This window comes from Bufo bufo, chromosome 6 (genome assembly GCF_905171765.1).
Source record: "Bufo bufo chromosome 6, aBufBuf1.1, whole genome shotgun sequence".
Taxonomy (NCBI): Eukaryota; Metazoa; Chordata; class Amphibia; order Anura; family Bufonidae; genus Bufo; species Bufo bufo.
In genome coordinates, this window is record NC_053394.1 from 345,782,553 (window position 1) to 345,810,486 (window position 27,934).

At 42.3% G+C, this 27,934-nt stretch overlaps 1 protein-coding gene across 1 annotated transcript in view; it reads left to right on the forward strand.

Moving 5' to 3' along the window:
- Positions 1-27,934, forward strand: part of LOC121005725 (lipopolysaccharide-binding protein-like) — a 99,597-nt gene that overhangs the window by 17,273 nt on the left and 54,390 nt on the right. Inside the window, exon 7 of the mRNA XM_040438493.1 lies at positions 25,170-25,261. Coding sequence (XP_040294427.1) covers positions 25,170-25,261 — 92 coding nt within the window. The remainder of the gene's footprint in view (positions 1-25,169; positions 25,262-27,934) is intronic.

The following is a 27,934-nucleotide window of genomic DNA, read 5'->3' on the forward strand; positions in this document are numbered from 1 at the left end:
GACCTAACTCATACGCATGTCTGAAGTGTCACCAGATGCTCCATCACTTGAGTACAAGGGGTTTTCCAAGGGTTTGACTCCTCCCAGGACCCCTTCCCTTTAGCCCTTTGAACAGGATGTGGTGCTCCAGTGAGTGCTGCAGCCTCTTCCTCGACCTATGACATCATATCCATCTGTCAAATGGCCTTTGATTAAATGACTTATACAAAGTATAACGCTGTACTGTGTATAGTATGAAAAGGCTGCAGCACTTATGGGAGCACAGCAGCCCCTTCAACAGCATATTAGCAGGGGTGTTGGAAGTTGGACCTCCACCAATTAAATATTATCTAACGAACAAGTCGTTAGTATTGAATTCTCTGAAAAAACACTTTAATATTACAGAACTGCTTCCACTGCCACATTTTACAGAGGCATTAAGAAAGAACAAGAAAGTCACATCAGTCTAATGCCTATTCTTGGAGAACCAATTTTTCTTAGAGAGCAGCTTCTGGACTTCCCACAATCCAGTCTTGTCCTCCTGCACCACTTCCTATAGTCCATGCTTAAGTTGGATGGTCTCCTACACTCCAAGGCACTAGAACTCCCATAAAAATATTGCCTCCTTCAACCCCTTGTTATAAGATTACTACAGGCAACCACAGTATCATGTTAGTTCACATCTCTCCTCCTTAATCTTAGTAACAAATAAATCTGGCCAGAATAGGTCCAATAGCCTAACCCACTGTATGACTGTATGCCATATACTGTAAGGCTACTTTCACACTAGCGTTTTGGCTTTCCGTTTGTGAGATCTGTTCAGGGCTCTCACAAGTGGTCCAAAACGGATCAGTTTTGCCCTAATGCATTCTGAATGGAAAAGGATCCGCTCAGAATGGATCAGTTTGCTTCCTTTCAGTCACCATTCCGCTCTGGAGGCGGACACCAAAACTCTGACTGCAGCGTTTTGCTATCTGCCTGACGAAGCGGAGCCAAATGGATCCGTCCTGGTACACAATGTAAGTCAATGGGGACGGATCAATTTTCTCTGACACGATCTGGCACAATAGAAAACCGATCTATCCCCCATTGACTTTCAGTGGTGTTCAAGATGGATCCGTCATGGCTATAGAAGACATAATACAACCGGATCCGTTCATGATGGATGTATGCAGTTGTATTATTGGAATGGAAGCGTTTTTTGCAGATCCATGACGAATCCGCAAGAAACGCTAGTGTGAAAGTTGCCTAACTCACTGAGGTTCATTATTCAACACTTCAGTTTGCATCCGCTTCTACTAGAGGTTGAGATCACAGTCACATGATATACAGCGCTCTTGATAGTACAACAGCCTGTCAATTTCTTTCAACTTTCATGTCTCCTGCAGCATAACTCAGGGCGGGCCAATAACAACAGTTGCCGTCATTGCCAAATGCCGCCATTGCCATAAGTCCCTGTAAGCAACAGGACCTCACACTTTGTCTATATAAACAAGTTGGTGCCCATAGCAGTGCATATAACCACATACCCTACCAGAATATATCAATCAACATCACACGGCACCAATCCTCATCTAAAAGGTGTCTGAATGTTGCACTGGCACTGCATCATGCTTCTAGTTACAAGGCTGGCGTTACTCCCATAGAAATGAATGGAGCATGCTGGGAATTGTAGTTTTACAACAGCTGGAGTGCCGAAGGTTGCTGACCCCTGCCCTTGATGTTATTCAACGTCCCTTCCTGGTTTTCTGTGTAACCAGATGCGGCAAAGCCACAAAGTCAAAGCAGCATTCTATCACCAGGGCAGCCAGTTCCAAATCAATACTAAAATTAAATCAATCAAGAATGCTAACATGCCAGCAACACTACAATTAACAGGTTGCCAAATCGGCAGTTACACCGTCACCCAAGTAACAATGCCAGTACACATACGTAGTATACTTACAGTCTCACACTTACTGATATCTTTATATCTATAGAGGAAAAATTTGATCCGCCTTGTAGCTGAATCTCCTTGCGCTTTGTGATAACGAATCAATGTTTCCTAAAATGGCGAAAAAAAAAATCATACTCACCTCATCCATTTTCGCACAAAGCGTTCGCGGAAGATACGGGAGGGAACATCACACTGACAACAGGAGGGAAGGGAAAAGCCACTAGACCTCAATGCTAGGGAAAAGGGGAAGGGTCACCTCCTAAATAACCCTACTCCTTGCCCTATCTCCTATCCGTATGGACACACTCCGAAGGTAGGAATGCCATACACCGTAACCTGAGACCCTGGAGACCCTAAGGAACCCTATAGGGGCTGAGCTTGAGGCGACCTGCTTCTTCCCAGTTGCAGGAACCAGCGTCTCCCTGAGGCCTAGTAGCAACAGACACGGGGAGGGACAACAAGACACAAAGGAGCAAGACACTTAACTTCTGAAGAGATGGACGAGCACGGACTCCAGGGAGGATAACACACCAGCTCTTCCAAAATCCAAATGAAGATATCAACCGCATAGCCAGAAGGGTGAGGTCTGACTATATAGGGGAGGTGTGATGACCACTAAGCTACACCTGAAACAAGAGGTGTGGCCATGAGCAATAATAACTGAAGCAAGTAACCAAAGAGGCTGTTAGATTCCTTCACGTGTAGCCAGTCTCTTTGATCTCCTGACATCTGTCACAGGAGGGACTGTGACAGTACCCCCCCTTCTGCGGGTGACCTCCAGGCACCCAGGACCAACCTTATCAGGATGAGCTCTGTGAAAGGCTTTCAATAGACTATTAGCATTCACATCGGCCGCTGGAACCCACATCCTCTCCTCCGGTCCATAACCTCTCCAGTGAATGAGAGACTGGAGGGATCTACGGAGAACTTGGGAGTCCACAATCCTGCTGATCTGAAATTCTATATTACAGTCCACCATGACAGGAGCGGGAGGTAAGGAGGACGGCTCAACAGGTTCGGCACATTTCTTCAACAATGACTTATGAAATACATTATGAAATACATTATGAATTTTCAAAGCCTGAGGAAGTTCAAGACGGAATGCTACAGGGTTAATAATGGCAGTGATTTTATATGGACCAATAAATCTTGGGCCCAACGTCCAAGAAGGTACTTTAAGCTTAATGTTTCTTGTGGACAGCCACACAGAATCACCCACTCTCAGGTCCGGACCATTTGAGATGAATTTACGGTAGTAGTTAGTGAACCCCAAAAACCGCATAAGCGCTTTCATATTTTCGGGTCGATCCCAGTCCAACACAGCACGGACCTTCTCGGGATCCATACGAAAACCTGAAGATGAGAGTAAGTAACCTAGGAATTTCACCTCCTGAACAGCAAATACACACTTCTCCATCTTAGCATACAACTTATTCTCTCTTAGGATCTGTAACACCTGTTTCACGTGATCCTGATGAGTCTCCATGTCAGGAGAATAAATTAGTATGTCGTCCGAATATACAACAACAAACCTCCCCACCAGATGATGAAAGATGTCATTAACAAAGTGTGGAAAAACTGCAGGAGCATTGGTTAACCCAAAAGGCATGACCAGATTCTCAAAATGACCCTCAGGGGTATTAAAAGCCGTCCATTCGTCCCCCTCCTTGATCCTTACCAAATTATATGCCCCCCATAGATCCAATTTAGAGAACACTTTGGCACCGATAATCTGATTAAACAAATCCGGAATCAAAGGAAGGGGATAGGGATCATGGACAGTAATACGGTTGAGCTCACAGAAGTCCAGACATGGTCTAAGAGTACCATCCTTTTTTTGCAAAGAAAAACCCAGCAGCCACTAGGGATTTGAATGGTCTCATATATCCCTTCTCCAAACTCTCGGTGAGCATTCTTGCATGGCCTTTCTTTCGGGTTCCGAAAGATTATACAACCGAGATTTGGGCAGTTTAGCTCCGGGAATAAGATTGATGGGACAATCATACTCCCGATGCGGAGGTAACTCCTGGCTACCACTCTTAGAAAATACATCAGAAAATTCAGAAATGAGTGAGGGTACTGTTTTAGTGGTAACCACAGAGAATGATGTATTAAGACAGCTGTCTATGCAAAATTCACTCCAATCGAGAATCTGTCTCGTTTGCCAGTCGATGATCGGGTTATATTTGCTTAACCATGGTAAGCCCAAAACCACTGGAGCAGGCAGATCCTCTAAGACAAAATATGAAATGGCTTCCTGATGAAAATCACCCACTCTTGGGCTACTTTCACACTAGCGTTCAGGGCTCCGCTTGTGAGTTCCGTTTGAAGGCTCTCACAAGCGGCCCAGAATTGATCCGTCCAGCCCTAATGCATTCTGAGTGGATGCGGATCCGCTCAGAATGCATCAGTCTGGCACCGTTTGTCCTCCGCTCCGCTCAGCAGGCGGACACCCGAACGCAGCTTGCAGCGTTCGGGTGTCCGCCTGGCTGTGCGGAGCCAAACGGATCCGTCCAGACTTACAATGTAAGTCAATGGGGACGGATCCGTTTGAAGTTGACACAATATGGCTCAATTTTCAAACGGATCCGGCCCCCATTGACTTTCAATGTAAAGTCAAAACGGATCCGTTTGCATTATCATGAAAAAAAAAAAATTAAAAAAATTATTATTTATTTTTTGTTCATGGTAATGCAAACGGATCCGTTCTGAACGGATCTAAGCATTTGCATATAGGTGCGGATCCGTCTGTGCAGATACCAGACGGATCCCACCTAAACGCAGGTGTGAAAGTAGTCTTAAATGGATGTCATTCACCACCTGTGACAGGCATTTCTGGGTAAGAGGTGCTGAATGAATTGCAAAGACAGAAATACTTTTCTCTAATGCACTAGTAGTCAACCCATGAATACGAACGAACTGTTCATCAATCAGGTTAACCCCTGCCCCACTGTCGATTAAATACCTCAATTTCCACAGTTTTGAACTCTAGCTCCACCTCGGCAGACAAGAGAAATCAGGTACTACCAGTAAATTACAAAAGTAAGTTTTCTTGCTCCCCACCCACACCACCAATAGTAATTTGTGGATTAAACTTCTTTTTTTGTTTTCACCTTGACGCTGAATGTACAGACAAATATTCACAAAATGTCCCTTCTTTCCACAACTAAAACAGACTCACTCCATATGACCAATGCTCTTGCCAGCAGTTCTAGGCGTAGCTCCCCCTAGCTGCATAGGCTCTTCGTAAGGTGTAACCACAGGTGACTCCCTATAATAAGTGTCAAAGGAAGCCGCCACATTATTAGACAGTACATCCCGAGGGTAGAGATAGCCTTGCGGTTCGCCCGGCAGTCGTTTCGCGGCGAACTTTGCACGTTCGCGGTTCGCCGAACAGGTGGACATATGCCGATGTCCACTGGCGCCATATTCTTTTACATTGTGAAGAACTTTGACCCATGACACATCCATCAAGCGGTATAGGACAGCCAATTGAGATGTTTCAGCACATGGACACACCCCCTACCCTATAAATAAACCTGATCTGGCCGCCGTTTTACATTCAGTCTTTTGCCAGTGTAGGGAGAGGTTGCTGTGTGGAGCAGGGACAGACTGTTAGGGACACCAAACGCTAGCTAATAGGGCTACAAAAGTCCTTTTAAGGACTGGTATAGGTGTGCTATCGATAGGTGTGACTTACTGAGGGGTGTAATATACTTATAATATACTTTCTAACATAGAAAGTATATTATAGTGCATTTGTGTTGTGCTCGGTTCTGCTGCGATACTGCAGCTACACAGAGTGCCAAACGCTATTGGAACAAATAATTTCTACTGGTGTGATATACCAGTTGCCCCCCCCCCCCAAAAAACTGATTGAAGCAATCTTCAATTGGTGTTATATACCAATAATATTCTTTCTATATAGTGCATTTGGGCAATGCAACATTTGTTTGCGGTTAGGCTGCGTTACCTCAGCTACACATAGTGACAAACGCCATTGGAACAAATAATTTCTACTGGTGTGAAATACCAGTTGCCCCTACAAAAAAGTGAAAAAAAAGTGGGCTACAGTAAAATTGTTATTCAGTGAACGCATAATGTACAGTACCTGGAGCCACATGATCACAATTTCTGAATGCCTAATTTTTCTAGGCATATTTCAGAGAACAGGGCACATTTCAGAGAATTTGCCTTTAAGACGCATAAAAATATCCCCTGATTAAGATACATATTTTTTGTTGGAATTTTTGTCATTGACCCCCCTCTAGTATGTCACTGTCCATGTTGTGGGACTATTTGTAAACTTCTAAGTATTTGGTGGCTGCAAATATGAGCTGAAGGTTTTTCAGGTTCGCTTGCCATTAAAGTAAATGGGGCCTGCGGCAAACTTGCGGTTCGCGAACATTTGATTGCGTTTGTGCGATCGCGTTCGCGAACCGTCCTGGCCGATGTTCGTCTATCACTACCTGAGGGTGAGTAACCCTAGATCTCTCCCTCAGGCGTCTATCAAGACGTATGGCAAGAGACATAGCTGCTTCCAATGACTCAGGACTCTCATGAAAGGCCAACGCGTCCTTCAGCCTCTCAGATAGACCCTGACAGAATTGGGTATGGAGAGCAGGATCATTCCACTCCGTATCCGTAGACCATCTCCTAAATTCAGAGCAATAGGTCTCCACGGAGCGCTCTCCCTGCCATAAACCATGTAACCTGGTCTCGGCCTGAGAGATCCGATCTGGGTCATCGTAAATAAGACCCAAGGCTCTAAAAAGATTCCTCTACCGACTGGAGGGATGGTGATCGGATCGGCAGAGAAAAAGCCCAAGACTGGGCATTACCTTTAAGCAATGAAATGATCATACCTACACGTTGGCTCTCATCCCCAGAAGAGTACGGGCGCAGCTTAAAGTATAATTTACATGACTCCCTGAACCGAACAAAATTGTCGCTACCCCCGGAAAATCTGTCCGGGAGACCCACCTTAGGTTCAGAACAGGCCTGGTACCCACCACCAGAACCAGCCGCCTGTGGTCTCTGGATCTGCAAGAAGGTCAGCTACTGTACCTCCAAAGACAGACCCTGCACCACCTTGATTGAAGATACCGCCCGAAATCTAGCGTGCGGTGATGTATGACGTTTCGTGTGGTGTCTTCAATCAAGGTGGCTGCGGCAGCCTCTACGCGATCAAAGGAATAAGGTGAGTATTTTTTATTTTTTACCAGATTAACCCCTGAAAGCCCTCAATGTTAATCTCAGATGCCGCAATCAGAGATGAACGCGACATCTAATGGTCCAATGACCGGGGCAGCGCGATCGATCTTCACCGTCATTGTGCTCACTACATACAAAGAAATGCTCTTCGTGACAAAGTAATTCATCACAAAGCAAATTTCTTTGTGAAATTCGGCGAAGTAGTCGGATCGAATTTTTGATAACTTCGTTCAACACTAATTGATATTATTAATATATTCTGCATTAGAAAAGTAGTGGCACTTCCAACTGAGTTATTGTTATTCATCACCCAATATCTACAGTAGTTATAACAAACAATCTACCATCAACCATACCAGGAGGTGAACCATCTTTCCATACTTACAAGTTCCAGTGCCAAGGTTCAACAACGCAAAAAAAACTAAACAAAAATCACTGAAATAAAAGGTAATACATTATAATCCAAATATAATCCCTTAGGAGCTAGTGTGTCCAATTTCCTAATCCATGACAGTTCCTTCTTCTTCAACAATGTCTGTCAATCCCCCCTTTATGGGGGTACGCAATCTACCTTTGGACATTTCTATTGCGGCGTACTGTGTCCTGCTTCTACAAAAAGGTACTGGTTTATTGATTTCTTTCTCATCCGAATCGCCAATTTATGTTGCCTTTCCCACAGTCAGTCTTCTTATTAACAATGATGTGTTATGTACGAATGTGCATACTGTATGTATCTGTGTGACCTTTTATACATACAAGTCAAAATAATACTGTACTATACTGTATAATGCTAAAGTTTACATAGCACCAACATACTCTACAGCGCTTTACTATTGGGGTAGACACAAGCAAAATGACAAATGATCGAAACAAACAAACAATGAGATGAAGGTAGAGTTCCCTGCTCATGATAGCATGCAATCAAGATACAACAGGGGTAGTGACCTAATGGGTACATGGAGCTAATTTTGTTCAGAGGAGTAAAGCTACCTGAACCCGTCACCCAGCCACACAATACACAATAGGGCGTGTTTACTCGTTTTCTGCATTCTGTTGTGATAGTATCACAATCTTATTTGCATTTATTAGGTACTTTCAGCTCTGATGTTACAATAGTGTGTTTGCATTTATAGACAGCACTTTTATGATGTCACAATAGTGTTAAAGGCTTTGTTTTATTGTGATAATGTCACATTAGTATGTGTTCATTTTACTGTTGCTATCTATTGTGATGATATGATAATGTGTACATTTATAGGGTGTGTTCTACTACAATGCACTCACAATAATGTGTGTTTATTAGAGATGAGCAAACTTCATGAAATTTGTTTCATGTCCCATTCGTCAAAAAAATTAATAAAATGAATTCAATTTGTGCATGAATCGATTCTACATGAATCAAATATGTTCCAGTTGGCCTGAAAATTGGTGTATGACACTCTGAGGTCTCCTAGGACTCAGATTTTTTAAAAATCTTTTCATTATGTTATTTTTTTTTTTCTTCACAATTTTTTACTCTCCTCCTCCCCCCTTTTAAGGTCTTAACCGTAATGACAGCAATAGCAAATAATGTCAGAATGACACTGACATACATAGCCATGGGTAAACACATTGTTGACAGTGTTAACAAATGGGAGAGTCACTTATTAAGACAGGCATTTTAGACGCCGGTCTTAATAAGCCCTTTAGCTGGCGGTGGATCCACCAAAGTTATGTAGAGGCGTCGGTGTATCCACCGCCACTCTAAATGGAAGACAGCTTCCTTACTGGCTTAAATCTAGACCATTTTCTATGCCTAAAACAGGTGTAGAAAATGATGAATGAAACAGGCCTGGTAGCAGGGTGGATAAAAAATGAATGTTTTTTTTTTTTAAATCCCAAAAATCAGATTTTTTTTATTTAAATCAGATTTTTTTTTTTATATAAAATGCTTTTTGAGGAAAATATATTACCATCCAAAGGTTATTCCATCATGAAATAAAGATTCGTTTTCTAATTATGTAGAATAAGGCTGTATGTGGACTCCCATATTGTTGAATGGATTAGGCAGTGGCTGAGGGACAGACAACAGAGGGTTGTAGTCAATGGAGTATATTCAGACCATGGTCTTGTTACCAGTGGGGTACCTCAGGGATCTGTTCTGGGACCCATATTGTTTAATATCTTTATCAGCGAAATTGCAGAAGGCCTCGATGGTAAGGTGTGTCTTTTTGCTGATGACACAAAGATTTGTAACAGGGTTGATGTTCTTGTAGGGATACACCAAATGGAAAAGGATTTAGGAAAACTAGAGGAATGATCAAAAATCTGGCAACTAAAATTTAATGTTGATAAGTGCAAGATAATGCACCTGGGGCGTAAAAACCCAAGAGCAGAATGTAAAATCGGTGATACAGTCCTAACCTCAGTATCTGAGGAAAGGGATTTAGGGGTCATTATTCAGAAGACTTATAGGTAGGCAGACAATGTCATAGAGCAGCAGGAAATGCTAGCAGAATGCTTGGGTGTATAGGGAGAGGCATTACCAGTAGAAAGAGAGAGGTGCTCATGCCGCTCTACAGAGCACTAGTGAGACCTCATTTGGAGTATTGTGCTCAGTACTGGAGACCATACCTCCAGAAGGATATTGATAGTTTGGTGAGCGTACAGAGAAGAGCTACTAAACTGGTACATGGATTGCAGGATAAAACTTACCAGGAAAGATTAAAGGACCTTAACATGTATAGCTTGGAAGAAAGACGAGACAGAGGGGATATGATAGAAACTTTTAAATACATAAGGGGAATCAACAAGGTAAAAGAGGAGAGAATATTTAAAAGAAGAAAAACTGCTACAAGAGGACATAGTTTTAAATTAGAGGGGCAAAGGTTTAACCCCTTACGGACACATGACGTACCGGTACGGCATGTTTCCCGAGTCCTTAAGGACACATGACGTACCGGTACGGCATGGCTTTAAAATGCGATTGCGGCGCCGCGGGGGTTAATCGGAACAGGATGCCTCCTGTCACAACGCCGGGGGGGTCATGTGACCCCCCCGTATCGGCGATCGAAGAAAACTGCAGGTCAATTCAGACCTGCGGTTTGCTGCGTTTCCGGTCCATTCGGGTCTCCGGTGACCCGATAAACCGGAAAAAGACTGATCGGTGGTATGATTACACACCACCAATCACAGTACGAACATTTGGGAGAGGCGATGCTGGCCGTGGTGCTGAATGTCGCTGTCCAGGGTGCTGACTGGTGCAGGGAGAGAGGCCTGAGATTCAAACTTCCAGTGCTCCTCTCTCCCCTCCTCTTCCTGTTCAGCACCTGCACCGTGCAGCACCGTCCTCACCAGGCTCCTGCGATCCCCCCCATCGGCACCCATCACCCTCCTGCACCCATCACCCTCCAGGTAGGTTAGGGTCAGTGAGGGAGAAGCACCGTTAGGCAGGGATAGAAGGGAAAAGTTAGTTAGGAAAAAAACAAACAAAAAAAAACTTTATCTAAACTTATTGTTTTTTAGCTTTGAGACCCTAGACCCCCCCCTGCCACTTGCCCCCCCCAGCCCCCCCCACCAGCTCCCCCCATATATGGTCGTAAATGGCTATATAGCCACATGGCAGGGCATAGAACGAAGGGAACGCCATATGGTTTCTGGAAGGCAGATTTTGATGGACTGATTATTTTGACACCATGTCCCATTTGAAGCCCCCCTGATGTAGCCTAGACTAGAAACTCCAAAAAAGTGACTACACCGCTCAAGGTATTCAAAAGTTACTTTACAAACTTTGTTAACCCTTTAGGTGTTCCACAAAACTAAATAGCGAATGTAGAAACAATTCTAGAATTAAACATTTTTGTTACCTTGCCTCAAAAAAGTGTAATATAGAGCAACCAAAAATCATATTTACCCTAAAGTAGTCCCAAAACAACAACCACCTTATCCCGTAGTTTCCTAGATGGGGTCACTTTTATGGAGTTTCTACTGTAGGGGTGCAGCAGGGGGCTTGAAAGGGTACATGGTGTAAATAAACCAGTCCAGCAAAATCTGCCTTCCAAAAACCATATGGCGTTCCCCTTCTTCTATGTTCTGCCGTTTAGCTAAATAGTAGTTTACGACCACATATGGGGTGTTTCTGCAAACTACAGAATCAGGGCAACCCATATTAAGTTTTGTTTGGCTGTTAACCCATTTTTTCCAGTAATAAAGTAAGGGTTAAAATGGAAAATTTTCCAAAAAATTTAAATTCCTAAATTGTTTCTCCATCTGCCATTAACTCTTGTGGAACACCTAAAGGGTTAACAAAGTTTCTAAACCCAGTTTTGAATACCTTGAGGGGTGTACTTTCTTAGATGGAGTCACTTTTTTTTTATTTCTATTCTAGGGGTGCAACAGGGGGCTTGAAATGGGACATGGTATAAACAAAACCAGTCCTGCAAAATCTGCCTTGCAAAAACCATATGGCGTTCCCCTTCTTCTATGTCCTCCCGTTTGGCCAAACAGTAGTTTACGACCACATATGGGGTGTTTCTGCAAACTACAGAATCAGCAACCCATATTGAGTTTTGTTTGGCAGTTAACCCTTGCTTTCTTCCTGGAAAAAAATTTATTATATTGGAAAATTTTTTAAAAAAAACAACGAAATTCTAAAATGTTATGTCCATTTGCCATGAAGTCTTGTGGAACACCTAAAGGGTTAACAAAGTTTGTAAAATCAGTTTTGAATACCTTGAGAGGTGTAGTTTCTAAAATGGGGTCATTTTTGAATGGTTTCTATTAGGTAAGCCTCACAAAGTGACTTCAGACCTGAACTGGTCCATAAAAAGTGGGATTTGGAAAATTTCAAAAAAAATTCTAAATTTGCTTCTAAACTTCTAAGCTATGTAACATCCCCCAAAAATAAAATATCATTCCCAAAATGATACAAACATGAAGTATACATATGGGGAATGTAAAGTCATCACAATTTTTGGGGGTATTACTATGTATTACAGAAGTAGAGAAACTGAAACTTTGAAATTTGCACATTTTTCCTAAATTTTGGTAAATTTGGTATTTTTTTTATGCAAAATAAATTAACTTTTTTGACCCAATTTTAGCAATGTCATGAAGTACAATATGTGATGAAAAAACAATCTCAGAACGGCCTGGGTAAGTCAAAGTGTTTTAAAGTTATGAGCACTTAAAGTGACACTGGTCAGATTTGCAAAAAATGGCCTGGTCCTTAAGGTGAAATAGAGCTGTGTCCTTAAGGGGTTAAAAGTAATATCAGGAAGTATTACTTTACTGAGAGAGTAGTGGATGCATGGAATAGCCTTCCTGCAGAAGTGGTAGCTGCAAATACAGTGAAGAAGTTTAAACATGCATGGGATAGGCATAAGGCCATCCTTCATATAAAATAGGGCCAGCAGCTATTCATAGTATTCAGTGTATTGGGCAGACTAGATGGGCCAAATGGTTCTTATCTGCCGACACATTCTATGTTTCTATATGTGTAATTTTTTTGGTAAATAAATTCTATTAATCCATTCACAATGTCATGCTCTTCCAGAGGTTTTTGTAAGATTATTGGGCAGTTTCTCTGCCTACAAGATATTATCACAGATGCTTGGTTTACTTTTGCAGTTCTCAAAACTGAATTTGACTCAGCAGAGATTTACATGCCTCTTCTTCACAGCAAAAATGTTATAACATGAACAGAGTTGAGAAAAATACCTTAATCCTAACTTCTACAAACCTATGCATGCAGAATCAACCTAATCAAACTAACCTTACTGACTAGTGATTTAAATCGTGATTTAAATCATTTTGATTTAAATCAAATCCACCGTGCCTGATAGTAAATGAGCCCCAGTGTGTTTAAAGACACAATGTGCCATTGCATGTGCTATGCTTTTTATTATATTCACAAGCATTCAAAATGGTCCCTTATAGGGGGAAGATGGTGTTTAAACACACACAGTGTTATGGGGAAAAACAAACAAACAGTGGCTTGCTGGGATCAAGCATCCAAAAATGTATGCAGTTTATACACACACATGTTAATATCATAAGAAAACAGTGATTTTTTTCTGCACAAGCTTTCAACAATTATGTTTTAATGGAGGCAAAATGTCTGCCCATATTTCTACATGCACAAGTGTTGGAATAATTCTCCCTTTTAATTGGAATCAGCAGCACTACACTGTACATGTGGAAATGGTCGGGTAATAGTGGAGTAGAGAAAGCAGTAGCAATAGTAGAGAAAGCAGTAGCAGCACAGCATGAAACATACAAGGCAGTAGATATGTGTACAGATATTTAGGGGTAGTAGCAGTAGTGACCACTATGTAGCGATAATGATAGTGGCAGTAGGGGTAATGGAAGTGGCAGTAGGGGGGTTAACAGCAGGGAGTAGCTGCAGTGACTGTAACAGCAGCCATATGGTAGTCACTGGACAAGACAGTACAAAGAGAGCATACTGGGCAAGTTCTGGCCAATGTTCCAATCTGGCTGCCTAGAAGTCCATGGGTCAGGGAACATGGCATGCACTGGAGAAAGGCCATAGTCCAAGTAGTACTGAACCTGGGTGTTCAGGTGGTATGTTTCTGTTGCTCATTTATCTCAGCCTGGTGAAGCAAATAGAAAAAGCGCCATGATGTTGATGATACTGAACTGGCTGCTGAACTTTTTGTTGCTTGTGATAGCACAGACAGCAGGAGATGGGTGACTATGCGGGGGGGAGGCCCAGTCAGACACATGGACCACAGTCGACTTCTCACCCAAAGCTGCTTCAATCTTCATTAACAATGTATCCTGGTAATAAATCAATTTGGCCTCCCTTTCAGCAACAGCAAAGCATTCCCCTATTTTGCTTTGATAGTAAGGTTCTAAAAGCATGGGTATCCAGTAATCATCAGATTGCTTGATGGTAAGGATACACCTGTCATAACATACACAAGCAAGCATACAGCTTGCCATTCTTGACAGCATGCCCGAAGACCTAGTTCTTTCTGGCTCTACCGCCCCCTCAGCCTGAACCTCCTCCTTGTGGCAGTCCAAAGGCTGACTATTCTCACATAAGTCATCAATAGGGAGACTATTTTGTGTTTCTTGTTTTTATAGCACATGTGGATTTTTGCTTCTTCTTAGGAAAAAAGTAGGTACCCCACTAGGAGGGGCCAGTGAAGACAGAGATGACATCCACATATCCTGCGGTAAATGAGAGTAGGAGTGAGCCATCCAGTCTTAATCTCATCTTTTTTGTCCTCAATAATAATGTGGTGCCTATCAGAAGTCAGGGAAAACTTTGACCAACTACTACTGGCTGCTGCCGCTACTGCTGCTAGTATCGACATTCTGACTTTTGCATGACGAGGCATGGGTCTTTTGTTTTGAACTCTTCCATTCTCCAGACATTTCAATATGAGGGCTATAAATGAAAAGTCACAGGTGTGGTACACAGATAATTAAATCCAGGAATAGCAAAAAAAACGTCCAGCTCCTTTTCGTTAAAAACCAATGCTTTATTCTTTCACATATTCAATTAAAATCCATGTGTACAAACGGAAAAACTGTAGCACAATGTGACGTGTTTCGGGCCACTTGCGTATGGGCCCTTCATCCAGAGTGCTGCAGTAAATGAATTGTTTTTTTTGCACAGATTATTAAATGGTACTAGCAAAATGTAAATATTTTTTTCTGTAATGAAAATACAGAGGTGCAAATAAATGTCCCTACCCTTCCACAAACAAACTGCACACTTGTATTATCAATTTACTTTGGCAATAATGTAATTTATGCAGTAAAATGTTTTAGAAGTATGGGGGAGATTTATCAAACTGGTGTAAAGTAGAATTGGCTTAGTTGCTCATAGCTACCAATCAGATTCCACCTTTCATTTTCCAAAGGAGCTGACAAAAATTAAAGGTGGAATCTGATTGGTTACTATGGACAGCTAACCAGTTCTACTTTACACCAGTTTGATAAATGACCCCCTATTTGTTCAATAACACGGGTATAATTATGCAATTTTTGCATAAAATGGTCTAATACAGTACTGCATTTTTTAACACATATAACAATGCAATGTCTGCGACAAAATGTCTTTGAGCTGTGTTCACTAATATGCTTTTTTATTATAACAATGGTGGTGAAATGTTTTTGAACTACATAGTGTGATGCAGACCACACTCGCACACCAGAGAATTTCCTCCATTAAAAATTCATCTACAGACCAATAACTCTGCCCTTCACCTCACTAAACAGACTTACTTCACCACCCTAATCTCCTCACTGTCCAACAACCCCAAAAAACTCTTTGACACTTTCCACTCCCTCCTCAGTCCTAAAGTTCAGGCACCCATCACAGACCTTTCTGCTGAAGACCTAGCCACCTACTTCACAGAGAAAATAGAACATATCCGGCATGAAATTAGCTCCCAGCCACTAAATGCTATTGATCCCCCCCGCATCTACTCTGGCTCACTGTCCACGTTTGACCCAGTCACAGAAGAAGTCTTCAGGGTCCTCTCTTCTTCTTGTCCTACCACATGTGCCTCTGACCCCATTCCCTCACACCTACTCCAGTCTCTCTCTCCGGTTGTCACCACTCACCTAACAAAAATCTTTAACCTCTCTCTCTCTTCTGGTATCTTCCCCTCCTCTTTCAAACACTCAAACATTACTCTATTAATAAAAATAACTTCTCTCCACCCATCCTGCACAACTAACTACAGACCAGCCTCCAATATTCCCTTCATCTCTAAACTCCTGGAGCATCTGGTCTACTCTCGCCTCATCCTCCATCTCTCTGAGCACTCTCTCCTTGATCCACTACAATCTGGTTTCCGCACCCTACAGTACATTCGACAGAAACTGCCCTCACCAAAGTGACAAATGACCTCCTGACAGCAAAGTACAATGGTGATTGCTATCTGCTCATTCTACCTGGCCTCTCTGCAGATTTTGACACTGTAGACCACCATCTCCAATTCATCGGCCTAAAGGGCACTGCCCTCTCCTGGTTTTCTTCCTATCTCTTAAGTCGCTCTTTCAGTATATCATTCGCTGGCTCCACTTCTTCACCTCTCCCTCTCGGAGTTCCTCAGGGTTCTGTCCTAGGCCCTCTCCTCTTCTCTCTGTACACAGCCCCAATTGGACAAACCATCAGCAGATTTGGTTTCTAGTACCATCTTTAGGCTGATGACACACAACTATATACTTCATCCCCTGACATCACCCTTGTTGTATTACAGAAAACCAGTGACTGTCTCTCTGCTATCTCTAACATTACGTCCTCTCTCTGAAACTAAATCTTTCAAAAACTGAACTTCTTGTGTTCTCTCCATCTACTAACATACCAAAACCTGATATCTCCCTCTCAGTGTGTGACACCATCATTACTCCTAGGCAGTACGCCTGCTGTCTCGGGGTTACGTTTTACACTGATCTTTTTTTCAACCCCTATATTCAATCTCTCTCCCGCTCATGTAGCCTGCACCTCAAAAACATCTATAGAAGCCGCCACTTTCTCACTATGGAAATAACAAAAACTCTCATTGTTGCCCTGATCCCTTCCTGCCTCGATTACTGCAACTCACTATTAATTGGCCTCCCCTTCACCAGACTATCCCCTCTCCAATCTATTCTTAATGCAGCAGCCAGGGTCACCTATCTGTCCAACCGCTACTCTGATGCCTCCGCCCTGTGCCACTCATTGCACTGGCTACCCGTACACTATAGAATCCAATTTAAACAGCTTGTCCTCACCCACAAAGCTCTCCACAGTGCTGCACCCCCTACATCTCTTTCCTCATCTCTGTCTACCACCCTACCCGTGCTCTCCGTTTAGCCAATGACTTATGACTGGTTTCCGCAATAATCCGAACCTCTCATTACCGGCTCCAAGATTTCTCCCAAGCTGCACCGGTTCTCTGGAATGCCCTACCTCGAGAAATCAGGCTAAATCACAACATACACAGTTTTAGGCGCTCCCTAAAAACACATCTTTTTAGGGTGGTCTATCACATCCCCTGATCTAACCTCTCCACATAGCCCATTTATCATTCCCTGAACCTGATCCTACACCAAACTCCTCCACCACACCCAGAAGCACTTCATATGTTGGCTGGTGACCGGTTCATTCAGCTTTTTATCTGCTCCCCTATTATCCCAAGATGGCTGGACCATCGTACAAAACAAGCACTTCTACCTTTTGTGTCACCCCATCTCCTCAAAGATTGTAAGCTCTTGCGAGCAGGGTCCTCATTCGAGCAGGGTCCTCATTCCTCTTGTTGTAATTATTGACTTGTCTGTTGCTATGTTATTTATAACTCTTTGTACATGAACCCCTGAACTGTAAAGCGCTGCGGAATATGCTGGCGCTATCGAAATAAAGATTATTATTATTATTATTATTATACAGTAATCCATTCGCTAACACAGATATAACAATGCAATGTTTGAGGTAAAATGTTTTTGAGCTATCTTTTCAATAACCGGTATAACTAGGCAATTTATGTGGTAAACGGTCTGATGCAGTAATGCACTTGCTAACACCGATATAACAATAGAAGGTTTGCAGTAAAATATCTTTGAACTATGCATTCAATAACTTGAGTATAAAAATGCCGCTATTACGTAAAATGCTTTAATGCTCTATAGCTGAAAGTTATTTTGCAGTAATATGCAACTCATTTAATAATATGCTTATATTAATGACCATATTGGTGTAAAATATTTTTGCTATAATTCAACGTATTTAATAACATGGGTATAAGGCACTAAAAAGTTTTTTTAGAAGAAAAAAATGTGCAACTGTGCAATTTGCAGCAGAATGCTAATGGGTTGCTGGCAATAAGCCTGTAACTGTAGAAACATTTTTTTGTTTTTTTTTGCTCTATCCATTAATATACAGGAAAATGAGTTTCTTTTTCTTGCAGTTTTATAATGCAGAACTAGCTGCCAGCAGCAGTGGCATTAAACACACAACTGGGTGACCACACCTTCATTCCCTTTAAGCTTTCCTTGATCACATTCGCTAAAATCTACTCAATTATATCCCCCTACTTATTCTGCCCCCTATAGTGTCGCTATAACATTACATTAGTGGCTTGTGACTGTAATAGCTTTTTGTCAGACTCTGCCAAATAACATGTTTCCAGGTCACAAATTGAAGACAGACTGGTGATTCTTCTGTTTTAAAGTGTAACTGTCCTTTTTTTTTTTATTTGCTAGTTTATTAGAGCTAGGCATGTATACCTGAGTTAGAGTCCATTCACACGTCTGTGGTGTATTGCGGATCCGTAATACACCCGGCCGGCACCCCCCATAGAACTGCCTATTCTTGTCTGCAATTGCGCTCCGGAAATGCGGATGCGGAGAGCACATAGTGTGCTCTCCACATCCATTCCTGCCCCATGGAGAATGAATGGGTCCGCACCCGTTCCCGATATTGCGGAACAGATGCGGACCTATTTGCGGACGTGTGAATGGACCCTAAGTCTGTCAATGATTGTCAAAAGATCTGTAATTACCTTATAATAACAGCTTTCATTAATGTCCCCGTCCCTTTCCACTGCTCCCTTAAAAGACAGTTGCTATGGCTACTTTCACACTAGCGTTTTTTGCGGATGTCATGACTCTGCAAAAACGCTTCCGTTACAATAATACAACCGCATGCATCCGTCTTGAACAACATTGAAAGTCAATGGGGGACAGATCTATTTTCTATTGTGCCAGATTGTGTCAGGCAGCGTTTTGGTGTCCACCTCCAGAGTGGAATGGTGACTGAATGGAGGCAAACTGATGCATTCTGAGCGGATTCTTTTCCATTCAGAATGCATTAGGGCAAAACTGATCCATTTTGGACCGCTTGTGAGAGCCCTGAACGGATCTCACAAACGGAAAGCCAAAACGCTAGTGTGAAAGTAGCCTAAGAAGATAAGAAGACAGAGAGGCGGTCCTTCACACTGCATGCCTGCATTAGGCTTCAGAGTGAGGAGGCGTGTCTCTCAGTAATCCAATCTGATTGGCTGGCAGGGAGCTGCTGGCTAGAGCAAGTATGTGAAGTGAGGGAAAGCAGTTTTGGCCTCAGAGAACTGTCAGAGGAGCCATCTTGAGAAGGTCCTCATATTGTAAATGTTTAAACAGCCGTAACTAAGGTAAAAACCCAAGGAAAGCAGTGGTATGTGAAGAAACTAAAGATTGCTTTATGCATAATGCTGCTGCTGCAGCAACATATGCTAAACAATTATTTATTTATTTTTTTAAACATGACAGTTACCCTTTAAAGGGAACCTCTCACCAGGATTTTGTGCATAGAGCTGGGGACATGGGCTGCTAGATGGCCACTAGCACATCTGCAATACCCAGTCCCCACAGCTCTCTGCACTTTTATTGTGTTAAAAAACAGTTTTGATCCATATGCAAATGACCTGATATGAGTCCTGTATCCGGAGATGAGTCAAGCGGAAAGGAGCCCTACACCGCCCCGCGTCCTCCAAATCTCCTCCTTGCTGGCTGACGTCACAGAGCTGGAGCGACGAAAGCTCGCGATACGCGAGCAAGCGCATGCGCAGTGTCGGCATCATGTTCATTCCCTGTACTGGCATCAGCACAGGGAACGAACTACGCATGCGCTAGCTCGCGCATCGCGAGATTTCGGCGCTCCAGCTCTGTGACGTCAGCCAGCAAGGAGGAGATTCGGAGGACGCGGGGCGGTGCTGGGCTCCTTTCCGCTTGACTCATCTCCGGATACAGGACTCATATCAGGTCATTTGCATATTGATCAAAACTGTTTTTTAACACAATAAAAGCGCAGATAGCTATGGGGACTGGGTATTGCAGATGTGTTAGTGGCCATCTAGCAGCCCATGTCCCCAGCTCTATGCACAAAATCCTGGTGACAGGTTTCCTTTAACAAAAAGAGCTGGCTGCCTATTTCACCCCGATTGGCTGATTCAGGTTGTCTATGAGCCAATCAGGGCAAGCCCTCCACCACTTGTCATATTTTTATTTTATTTGCTAGTTTATTAGAGCTAGGCAATAGGCATGTATACCTGAGTTAGTCTGTCAAGGATTGTCAAAAGATCTGTAATTACCTTATAATAACAGCTTTCATTAACCCAGTGTCATGTGATCCTCCATCTTCTTTTTTGTTTGTAGTTTTCCCCACCAATATTCACATTAGAATGGTGCTTTGCGAAATTTTTATGCGATTCGTCTGAAATGAATCGCAAAAGCTTTGGACTCATTTGGTAGACGAATTTGGCAGAGAACTGACTCTCTAATATCTGATATATATATATATATATATATATATATATATATATATATATATATACTGTATATATACAGTACAGACCAAAAGTTTGGACACACCTTCTCATTCAAAGAGTTTTCTTTATTTTCATGACTATGAAGGCATCAAAACTATGAATTAACACATGTGGAATTATATACATAACAAACAATTGTGAAACAACTGAAAATATGTCATATTCTAGGTTCTTCAAAGTAGCCACCTTTTGCTTTGATTACTGCTTTGCACACTCTTGGCATTCTCTTGATGAGCTTCAAGAGGTAGTCCCCTGAAATGGTCTTCCAACAGTCTTGAAGGAGTTCCCAGAGATGCTTAGCACTTGTTGGCCCTTTTGCCTTCACTCTGCGGTCCAGCTCACCCCAAACCATCTCGATTGGGTTCAGGTCCGGTGACTGTGGAGGCCAGGTCATCTGGCGCAGCACCCCATCACTCTCCTTCATGGTCAAATAGCCCTTACTTTCAAAGTTTTCCCAATTTTTCGGCTGACTGACTGACCTTAATTTCTTAAAGTAATGATGGCCACTCGTTTTTCTTTACTTATCTCCTTTTTTCTTGCCATAATACAAATTCTAACATTCTATTCAGTAGGACTATCAGCTGTGTATCCACCTGACTTCTCCTCAACGCAACTGATGGTCCCAACCCCATTTATAAGGCAAGAAATCCCACTTATTAAACCTGACAGGGCACACCTGTGAAGTGAAAACCATTTCAGGGGACTACCTCTTGAAGCTCATCAAGAGAATGCCAAGAGTGTGCAAAGCAGTAATCAAAGCAAAAGGTGGCTACTTTGAAGAACCTAGAATATGACATATTTCAGTTGTTTCACACTTGTTTGTTATGTATATAATTCCACATGTGTTAATTCATAGTTTTGATGCCTTCAGTGTAAATCTACAATTTTCATAGTCATGGAAATAAAGAAAACTCTTTGAATGAGAAGGTGTGTCCAAACTTTTGGTCTGTACTGTATATATACACTGCTCAAAAAAATAAAGGGAACACAAAAATAACACATCCTAGATCTGAGTTAATTAAATATTCTTCTGAAATACTTTGTTCTTTACATAGTTGAATGTGCTGACAACAAAATCACACAAAAATTAAAAAATCGAAATCAAATTTTTCAACCCATGGAGGTCTGGATTTGGAGTCACACTCAAAATTAAAGTGGAAAAACACACTACAGGCTGATCCAACTTTGATGTAATGTCCTTAAAACAAGTCAAAATGAGGCTCAGTAGTGTGTGTGGCCTCCACGTGCCTGTATGACCTCCCTACAATGCCTGTGCATGCTCCTGATGAGGTGGCAGACGGTCTCCTGAGGGATCTCCTCCCAGACCTGGACTAAAGCATCTGCCAACTCCTGAACAGTCTGTGGTGCAACGTGACGTTGGTGGATAGAGCGAGACATGATGTCCCAGATGTGCTCAATTGGATTCAGGTCTGGGGAACGGGCGGGCCAGTCCATAGCATCAATGCCTTCGTCTTGCAGGAACTGCTGACACACTCCAGCCACATGAGGTCTAGCATTGTCTTGCATTAGGAGGAACCCAGGGCCAACCGCATCAGCATATGGTCTCACAAGGGGTCTGAGGATCTCATCTCGGTACCTAATGGCAGTCAGGCTACCTCTGGCGAGCACATGGAGGGCTGTGCGGCCCTCCAAAGAAATGCCACCCCACACCATTACTGACCCAATGCCAAACCGGTCATGCTGGAGGATGTTGCAGGCAGCAGAACGATCTCCACGGCGTCTCCAGACTCTGTCACGTCTGTCACATGTGCTGAGTGGGAACCTGCTTTCATCTGTGAAGAGCACAGGGCGCCAGTGGTGAATTTGCCAATCTTGGTGTTCTCTGGCAAATGCCAAACGTCCTGCACGGTGTTGGGCTGTAAGCACAACCCCCACCTGTGGATGTCGGGCCCTCATATCACCCTCATGGAGTCTGTTTCTGACCGTTTGAGCAGACACATGCACATTTGTGGCCTACTGGAGGTCATTTTGCAGGGCTCTGGCAGTGCTCCTCCTGTTCCTCCTTGCACAAAGGCGGAGGTAGCGGTCCTGCTGCTCGGTTGTTGCCCTCCTACGGCCTCCTCCACGTCTCCTGATGTACTGGCCTGTCTCTTGGTAGCGCCTCCATGCTCTGGACACTACGCTGACAGACACAGCAAAACTTCTTGCCACAGCTCGCATTGATGTGCCATCCTGGATAAGCTGCAGTACCTGAGCCACTTGTGTGGGTTGTAGACTCCGTCTCATGCTACCACTAGAGTGAAAGCACCGCCAGCATTCAAAAGTGACCAAAACATCAGCCAGGAAGCATGGGAACTGAGAAGTGGTCTGGGGTCCCCACCTGCAGAACCACTCCTTTATTGGGGGTGTCTTGCTAATTGCCTATAATTTCCACCTGTTGTCTATCCCATTTGCACAACAGCATGTGAAATTGATTGTCACTCAGTGTTGCTTCCTAAGTGGACAGTTTAATTTCACAGAAGTGTGATTGACTTGGAGTTACATTGTGTTGTTTAAGTGTTCCCTTTATTTTTTTGAGCAGTGTATATTAATAGTATGATAATCCCAGTGGTGATTCAATAATGAGGTTGTGCGTGTCAGTGATGACATCACCATGGGAGCTCACGGTGACGTCATAGTGCTCAGTGCAGATCCTTCGCCAGGTCTTTTTCAATCAAGAGAGGAGCGGACTGCTTCTGCAAAAATAATTCATTACCACAAAGCAAATTTTCTAAAATTCCAATTCAGATGCTTCACTTCGCTCAACTCTACTGATGACCTATCCTTAGGATAGGTCATCAGTATCTGATCGGTGGGGGCCGGACATCCGGGACCCTCGCCAATCAGCTGAGAAGGCACCAGCACTCCTGTAAGTACCACGACCTTCTCGCAGTTTACCAAGCACAGCACCGTACATTGTATAGTGGCTGTGCTTGGTATCGCACTCAGCCCCATTAAATGAAGGCGGTCGAACTCACAGAAGCGCCGGCGGGCGCCCAGGGTGTTGGACCCCCACCAATCAGATACTGATTACCTATTCTCAGAATAGGTCATCAGTTTTAAAATCTTGGAAAAACTCTTTAGGTGAACATATTCCCTTAACCCCTTAGTGACCACCCATACGTGTTTTTTACGGCGGTCACTAAGGGGCCTTAGGCTGGGCTGCCGCGTTTTTATGGCGGCCCAGTTTAAGCGCTGCACGGCTCCCCCGTGCAGCGGGGAGCGCGGACCTGGCTCTCACATGAGAGCCGGGTCCCTGCTCTAACAGCCCGGACCGGCAGGAGTGCCGATCCGGGCTGTTTAACCCTTTACATGCCGGGCGCAATGGCGCCCGCTGCATGTAAAGTGGTGACAGAGGGAGCGGACTCCCTCTGTCTCCCATCAGCACCCCGAAAATGCGATCGTGGGGTGCTGATGTGCTGGGAAGCTTACCTTGCTTCCGATCAGGGCCCCGAGCCTGTCTTCCGTTACCTCCAGCAGGCTGTGCCTCTCTGGCGCAGCCTGCTGGTCAATGTTTGAATAGCATTGCTATTGAAATGCAATGCATTATAGAGATAATGCATTACATTTTAAAAGAAATCAAAATACTGTATATTATAGTCCCCTTGTGGGACTATTAAGTAGTAAAAAAAATAGAAAAAAAATACACAAAATTCCATAAAATAAAAAAATATGCTTTTTTTTCCATTGAAAATACGCTTTTCAATGAAAAAAATTGCAAAAAGAAAATATCCCCCATATGTTTGGTATTTCCGCGTCCGTAACGACCGGGACTACATAAATATTACATAAATTATCCCCTATGGTGAACGCCGTAAAAAATAAAAAATTAAAAAAGACAGAATTTTGAATTTATTCTTAGTTTCCACTGAAAAAAAACGTAATAACAAGCGATCAAAAAGCGGCATTTACTCCAAAATTATACCAATGAAAAATACAAGTCGTCTTTCAAAAATCAAACTCTCACACAATTCCATATAAAAAAAAAAAAAAGTTATGGGTCTTGTGAAGTGGCAATGCAAAATCATTTTTTTGGTTAATAAAAGGTGTTTTATTGCAAAAAAAGTAGTAAAACGTAAACAAAATTATAAGTATTTAGTATCACTGTAATCGTACTGACCCAGAGAATAAAGATATTATGTTATTTGTACCGAAAAATGAACGCCAAAAATGTATAATGTAAAAACGCAGTGGCAGTATTGCTATTTTTCCCCATCTCCCTCCCAGAAAGAGTTAATAAAAGTTAATCAGAATGTTATGTGTACCCCCAAAATGGCGCCATTAAAAACTTGTCCCGTAAAAAACAAGCCCTCATAAAGCTATATAGATGAAAAAATAAAAAAGTTATAGCTCTTGGAACGAGACCATAAAAAAAGGAAGAAAAACGCTTGGTCATAAAGGCCCAAACAGGCTTGGTCACTAAGGGGTTAATAAAGTGTAATACAAAAACACACTCACTCACAAAAAATATAAAATGACAGCAACACATTCATCTGTTAGACATAATTTAATTACAGGTATTCATCCAAAGGCCTCATTTTTACTGTAATATTGCAGCATTTAAAGGATCACACTAGTGGCCTGATGAAACATGGAGATCAAAATCAGTTGCCATCACTATAATCATTGGAGAAGTTTAAAGCTGTGTGGCTGTCCTGTCTCATAAGATTTGATGCAAAATTCTGGTGCACAGTAAGCCATCTAATAGGTGATTTATAAACAAATTCTTTGTTTTGCAGTTACTGCAGATCTTGATGTTAATCATGAAATTGACTATTCTCTCATAAATCCTCCACGAGTGCAAAAAACATATATTGAGCTGGATCTAAAGGTAAGGAGTCACATTTTAAAGACAGTAACATTATATGTACAGGTCCTTCTCAAAAAATTAGCATATTGTGATAAAGTTCATTATTTTCTGTAATGTACTGATAAACATTAGACTTTCATATATTTTAGATTCATTACACACAACTGAAGTAGTTCAAGCCTTTTCTTGTTTTAATATTGATGATTTTGGCATACAGCTCATGAAAACCCAAAATTCCTATCTCAAAAAATTTGCATATTTCATCCGACCAATAAAAGAAAAGTGTTTTTAATACAAAAAAAGTCAACCTTCAAATAATTAAGTTCAGTTATGCACTCAATACTTGGTCGGGAATCCTTTTGCAGAAATGACTGCTTCAATGCAGTGTGGCATGGAGGCAATCAGCCTGTGGCACTGCTGAGGTGTTATGGAGGCCCAGGATGCTTCGATAGCGGCCTTAAGCTCATCCAGAGTGTTGGGTCTTGCGTCTCTCAACTTTCTCTTCCCAATATCCCACAGATTCTCTATGGGGTTCAGGTCAGGAGAGTTGGCAGGCCAATTGAGCACAGTAATACCATGGTCAGTAAACCATTTACCAGTGGTTTTGGCACTGTGAGCAGGTGCCAGGTCGTGCTGAAAAATGAAATCTTCATCTCCATAAAGCTTTTCAGCAGATGGAAGCATGAAGTGCTCCAAAATCTCCTGATAGCTAGCTGCATTGACCCTGCCCTTGATAAAACACAGTGGACCATCACTGACTGTGGGTACTTGACACTGGACTTCAGGCATTTTGGCATTTCCCTCTCCCCAGTCTTCCTCCAGACTCTGGCACCTTGATTTCCGAATGACATGCAAAATTTGCTTTCATCCGAAAAAAGTACTTTGGACCACTGAGCAACAGTCCAGTGCTGCTTCTCTGTAGCCCAGGTCAGGCGCTTCTGCCGCTGTTTCTGGTTCAAAAGTGGCTTGACCTGGGGAATGCGGCACCTGTAGCCCATTTCCTGCACACGCCTGTACACGGTGGCTCTGGATGTTTCTACTCCAGACTCAGTCCACTGCTTCCGCAGGTCCCCCAAGGTCTGGAATCGGTCCTTCTCCACAATCTTCCTCAGGGTCCGGTCACCTCTTCTCGTTGTGCAGCGTTTTCTGCCACACTTTTTCCTTCCCACAGACTTCCCACTGAGGTGCCTTGATACAGCACTCTGGGAACAGCCTATTCGTTCAAAAATTTCTTTCTGTGTCTTACCCTCTTGCTTGAGGGTATCAATGATGGCCTTCTGGACAGCAGTCAGGTCGGCAGTCTTACCCATGATTGCGGTTTTGAGTAATGAACCAGGCTGGGAGTTTTTAAAAGCCTCAGGAATCTTTTGCAGGTGTTTAGAGTTAATTAGTTAATTCAGATGATTAGGTTAATAGCTCGTTTAGAGAACCTTTTCATGATATGCTAATTTTTTGAGATAGGAATTTTGGGTTTTCATGAGCTGTATGCCAAAATCATCAATATTAAAACAAGAAAAGGCTTGAACTACTTCAGTTGTGTGTAATGAATCTAAAATATATGAAAGTCTAATGTTTATCAGTACATTACAGAAAATAATGAACTTTATCACAATATGCTAATTTTTTTAGAAGGACCTGTATATGGTGAGTTTTCAAACCAAGTAATATTACTAGAAATGGCTTCCAAAGGTACCGACTTGGCTGTAATCCTAAATTATGTCTTAAAGGCTGAACATTGACTTTGTGTCAAACAATTTCAGACAGCACTCCAATTTTTATAATGCTTAATTGGTTTTTATTGGCCGGACATGGTGGTACACAAAGCAACGTTTCGGGCACATAGGATGCCCTTCGTCAGGCTAATGTACAAAAAGTAGGTACATGTAAATATATGATAATTGAAGAAACATGATTAACAGCAGTTTACATGATTGGTAGAAAACATATCGATGTGAAAGATCAAATCATGGATCCACGGAATACATCGATGGATTAATGGATTTTACTGGTAGGTATTTATCTGTATTTCATCGGTACGTATTTATCAATAAATTTCATCAATAATTTATATTTTTATCAATGATTCCATCAATAATTCCATCAATGATTTTATCCATAATGTCATCAATAATTTCATCTATGATTTCATCAATAATTTCATCAATAGTTTCATCAATAATTCTCATCAGTTAATCTCATCAATACCTCTATCACATAATACATCTAGCTGACAGAGTAAAGAGAGACCACCAGGGGGCACTGTGGTGCTGAAACATAATTTACAAAACAATAGCGGAGGGACAGAGCTTTGTACCTCAACTATCGTTTTGTAAATTATGTTTCAGCACCACAGTGCCCCCTGGTGGTCGCTCTTTACTCTGTCAGCTAGATGTATTATGTGATAGAGGTAATCATTGATAAAAATAAAAATTATGGATGAAATTTATTGATAAATACGTACCGATAGAATCCATTAATCCATCGATGTATTCCGTGGATCCATGATTTGATCCGTCACATCGATATGTTTTCTACCAATCATGTAAACTGTTGTTAATCATGTTTCTTCAATTATCATATATTTACATGTACCTACTTTTTCGTTTTTGTACATCAGCCTGACGAAGGGCATCCTATGTGCCCGAAACGTTGCTGTGTGTACCACGGCCAATAAAAACCAATTAAGCATTATAA